Source organism: Gastrolobium bilobum, unplaced genomic scaffold (assembly GCF_033153095.1).
Source record: "Gastrolobium bilobum isolate Gb01-03AN ecotype WA unplaced genomic scaffold, APGP_CSIRO_Gbil_v1 utg5369, whole genome shotgun sequence".
NCBI lineage: Eukaryota > Viridiplantae > Streptophyta > Magnoliopsida > Fabales > Fabaceae > Gastrolobium > Gastrolobium bilobum.
Window position 1 is genome coordinate 376692 of NW_026899621.1, and position 5267 is coordinate 381958.

Sequence of the window (5267 nt, forward strand, 5' to 3'; positions counted from 1 at the left end):
TCTTTTACTTTTTTCTGGATCATTTTACTATATTACTAGTTCCGACATATAATAATTGATTATCCGTAAAAAAACAAACTACAATATTTTTTAAATATAAGTATAAATTATGGAAATTGATTCTTACGCATGTTATTTAGTTTGATCATATACGTGGGAAATTAGGGGTTTGTATTTACCATGTCATATGACAAAAAAAGTTTTTTACACACACAATATTTTGTGGGGTCCACATATTTTAAAGCAAAAAAAAAAAAAGCACGCAAAACGAATCTCTATAACATTATACAATCACTTTTTTTACAACATAACTCTTATAAAACCATAATTATTAATAGTCAAATGAATAGTGACTGGAAATTAAATTGATTTACTCATAAATAATTAAAATCCTTACATAACAGATCACATTAATTAACACTAGAGGATCACTTCAATCAATCACACTAAAAAATTGTGACATTCTTAAGTGTAAGTGTAAGGTCATATTTATCTTCTGCAAATCATCATTGTGACATGCAAAATCGTTGGCAGCATAAATATTCTGGTTTGATTGTGTTATACTTTTTTTATTTGCGAATGATTATATTTATCATCAGCTAAATTTATTATCTTTACAAATAATTTAATCACTGCTAAATTTAAATTAAATCTAACAGTAATTAATTATTTTTTATAATCTTGATTTTTTCTCTCACATCCCCGCTCCGTTTGCTTCTCTCTGTAGATTTGGAAGGTTTAATCATTAATGGCAACAAAAATGATTCAAATACTTGGGCAACATAATATCTAAACCGAGAATGTCCATAAGAAGATTAAGAATATACTGCAATTGCCTAGATTTATCAAAGACAACGAAAATTCGTTCGTTAATCTTATTAAAAAATATATTTTTTTATTACTCAGTTGGCTGATCTAGAGGAGTCTTCTACTCAGATCTGGGCTGCTGCACCTGATTAGTTTATTTCTTCTTGCTGTTTTGTTTTTACTTTGTTGTTTTTGGGGCATCACCCCTTTTGTTTACCCAAAACAAAATTAGAGAGAGACAAAGAGAGGATGAAAATCTAGAAAGAGAAAGGCAGACAGACAGAGAGAGGATGTGAGATAAAAAATTAGGATTATAAGGGGTAATTAATCCCTATTAAATTTAATTCTAATCTAATGGTTATTAGATTGGTTGTAAGGATAGTAAATTTAGCTGATAGTGAGTATAACTCTTCCTTTTTTTATTTTTAAAATTATTTTGTAAAACAGTGAATGAAAAATATGTTTTTTTATTTTAGAAATTAAACATCAAAATACAAAATAAAAACAACCGAAATATGAGGTCTATTTCTGTTTTCAAAACAGTTTTGTAATTTTTAAAATAAAAAACTGTTTGATAATATCTCTTTTATTAAAAAAATTCAAAAACTTATAGTTACTTTTTATTTTAAAAATTAAAAAACTGTTTTAAGAAACAGAAAAATATCTCCGCTTCCTCCCTTCTCTTATTTCTGTTGTTTGATAATATCTCTTATTTTGTTTTTTTAAATTCACTCAATCCTAATTAATTTTTTGAGGCGGGTTGGCTCCTCTCGTTATTCCTATAAACTTCAATTCCTTGAATCGATCATGAGATTAATCAGAGTAGTATGAGTCAGAAATAAAAATATTTAAACCTCTTCTAAAAATAATATGTGAAAATCAAATCAAAACTTTTTTTTTTTTTCCACTTACATTCCCTTGCCACCAATCATTTGGTGTAAACACATATTTTTGATTTAGCACTCGTATGATTAAGTGTATTACAAATTTTTTTAATGATATATTTAGTTAAAAAATATTGTTTTTTTTTTTAAAGAAAAAGAAAGAAAGAAAAAAGCAGGTCCTTAAAGAGTGTGATTGGCCAAACATCACTCGTCCACACCCCAATCATTCTCCGTTTCTCTCTTTACCTTTCGCTTAACAGTCCAACACATAGTTACTTCTCAACTACTCAACAACAGTCCTGAATGCTGTAACCTTATACTAGCTCGCAACTACTTTCTTTTTCTGGGTCTCTTTTTCTCTCTCATCACAAAACTCTCCCCTCAGCGTTGAGTTCTTCTTGGACAAAATAGGGACACAACCCTTAAATCTCTAATGGCTAGTACCATCAAGTACGTTCCTATTGGTGGTGGTGGTGGGAACCTTGTCACCGACCTCAAGAGCCTCTTCACCATTCTCAAAACCAGAAAAAGGGTAGCTCTTGGATATGCTTTTATGCTTGTCTTCGTTGCTTTCACTGTTTTCTTAGCCTTCTCCCCTTCTCCAAACGCTTCCTCTCCTTGGTTCACCAACATATTCTCCTCCACTTCCACTACCAATATAACAACATCTGGTTCATACAATTCTCAACTCTCTTCCGTTTACTCATTCTTTTTCCCCAACACTACTTCATCCCCTAATCTTGCTTTTTCTTCTGATGATCCCCTTCAGATCAACACTTCTAGATCTAGCAATGCCACTTCTCAATCTCCTAATCCCAACACAAGTACAGAAACATTCAAATCAACCTCTGTAGAAAACCGAACATCCCAAGATGCAGTTCCTGTTCCAAGCACAAACCAGACCTCAAATTCTCATGCGGCAAATTTGCAGGTGAAGTCTCCACCCCATGTAAATAAGGAAGCATCGGGTGTCAAAAATCATACTTTAAAGCCTGGTGAAGCTAAAGCTGTGAACACAAATCGAAATACAAATGTTGCTGCTCCTCCTGCAACCAATGTTTCACTGGGCCCTCACCAGAACTTGAGTTCTAATTCTTCAGTGAAGGGTGTTGTATCAAATAATTATACGGCTTCCCTGGTGAGGAAACAGAGCAATGGGAAGAACAATCATACAAGGGAGAAGGATGAATTGATGGAGTCTTTGATGAAGTGTGATTTTTTTAATGGAGAATGGGTTAAGGATGATTCCTATCCTCTCTATGAACCAGGTTCTTGCACTATGATCGATGAACAGTTCAACTGTATTCGGAATGGAAGGCCCGATAAAGACTATCAGAAATATAAGTGGAAGCCCAAGGGATGCAGCCTCCCAAGGTATGGTAATCTGACAATTTTTTTTGGGTTAAACGGTATTTATATGGGTTCTCTTATTCAATAGGTGATTTGGTAGTTAGTTTTAGATATTAAGCTTTCTATTGGATGATTGTGTTGGTTCAAATTCAACAAGATTTTTAGACTTTGTGTTGGTGTTTTACTTGCCAAATGATGTACTTTGCTTTAAAAGTTGCTCTTTTGTATTTTAGTAGAATTGATCCATTTGTCAGTTCTTTTGGGGTCCCTATTTTGGTGAATTGCTAATATGTGTTCATGCAATTTGTTGGATTACAAATAGATTGGATGGCCATCGAATGCTGGATTTGTTGAGAGGCAAGCGACTGGTTTTTGTTGGCGATTCCCTCAATAGGAATATGTGGGAATCTGTCATTTGCATACTGACAAATGCTGCGAAAGATAAAAGCAAAGTTTATGAAGCAAATGGCAGAGTCCATTTCAGAGGCGAAGCCTCTTATTCATTCATATTCAAAGTAAGTATTGAATTCTTCCGTGTTTTCATATTCTTTCCCTCATGGTGTTGATTTGGTATTCATTCTATTCTTTCCCTCATGGTGTTAATTTGGTATCAATGGCCCCGTAGGATTATAACTTCTCTGTGGAGCTTTTCGTATCCCCATTCTTAGTTCAAGAGTGGGAAATGCCTGATAAGAACGGTACCAAGAAGGAAACACTTCGTCTTGATTTAGTTGGTAGAGCTTCGGATCAATATAAAGATGCAGATATTGTTGTCTTCAACACTGGCCACTGGTGGACTCATGATAAAACTTCTAGAGGGTAAAAAAATTACAACTTCCCTTTCGGTGTGATTTAAATTGAGGCTAATTTTCTGTTTATCATTATCTACATGTCTACTTATTCATAACTGTTTTTTTAAATTCCAAGAAACTAAATTGCCTGTGACAATTTCCAGAAAGGACTATTACCAAGAAGGTAGCCATGTCTATGATGAATTAAATGTTCTTGAGGCATTCCGAAGAGCTATAACAACTTGGAGCAGGTGGATTGATGCCAACATAAATCCATCCAAGTCCATGGTCCTGTTTAGAGGCTATTCTGCTTCCCATTTCAGGTAAAGTACCAACGAATTGGTGATTTTTATACTTATTTTGGTCTCACAATACTTCAGGTTTCATTTTTCATTACTCACAAGTTGAGAATATAATTCTTGAGTGCACATTAGACCATGGAACTAGAAGACTAACTGATCACAGAAACTTTTATGTTTCTATCATACTGCAGTGGTGGGCAATGGAATTCGGGTGGACAATGTGACAGTGAAACTGTGCCTATTGATAACGAGAAGTACCTAACAGAGTACCCGCCTAAGATGAGGGTTTTGGAAAAGGTTTTGAAGTATATGAAAACACATGTGACATACCTGAATATTACTAGAATGACAGATTTCAGAAAGGATGGTCATCCCTCGATATACAGGAAGCAAAACCTATCACCTGAGGAAAGGAAATCACCATTGAGATACCAAGACTGTAGTCATTGGTGCCTTCCTGGTGTTCCTGATGCGTGGAATGAGATTCTCTATGCTGAACTTCTTTTAAGAGAGTATCGGAATCAACATCAGCAGAAGAGAGCATAGGTAATAAACTACCAAACTTCTGTTCTGCCTCAACTTATATTCAATGAGTTAAGCTAAAGCAGAAACTGATGCAATATATACCATCTTTGTCCCATCCATATCCAGGATTGGGAAAGGAATTAAAGAAACCATACACAAAATGCCTTTTCAATTTTTTAAAGGTTCAAATATTTATGTTAAGTTAAACAATATAGTTAAGAGATACGAATACCTTGAAACTGAGCAATAAATTTGTTCATATGAATGGCATAAGTTGGTGAGGAGAGCTGGAGAGGAGAGAAGGTAATGTGTGGTTTAGTTTGTCATTGTAAATCATCCCTTCCCCTTGGATCTTCATTTTCTTTCTAGCCTGAAAGGCTGATGTAAATCTCTAGACGACTCTAATCAATTAAGGTTTTGTTTAATGTAATCAAATTATTGACGTGAACTGTTCCAGGACCCTTCTTCCTTTAATCTATCTGACTGGCTGTTGATTTATAGTCTATCTTTCTTTCTTTCTTTTAAGAAAACTGAACCGGGTGATGTCAAGCATAAAATCAGCAAATGTAGTAGTAGGATTTTTCTAGCTGTTCCACCTGATATGTGCA

General features: G+C 34.2%; 1 protein-coding gene across 1 annotated transcript; it reads left to right on the top strand.

Moving 5' to 3' along the window:
* Positions 1–2100: 2100 nt before the first annotated feature.
* On the top strand, positions 2101–5050 carry LOC133292042 (protein trichome birefringence). The gene is made up of 5 exons (XM_061490416.1): positions 2101–3065; positions 3364–3556; positions 3667–3860; positions 3997–4155; positions 4326–5050. The coding sequence occupies exons 1-5, from the start codon at positions 2125–2127 to the stop codon at positions 4678–4680; spliced, it is 1842 nt and encodes a 613-aa protein (XP_061346400.1). The 5' UTR covers positions 2101–2124; the 3' UTR covers positions 4681–5050.
* The last annotated feature ends 217 nt before the right edge of the window (positions 5051–5267 follow it).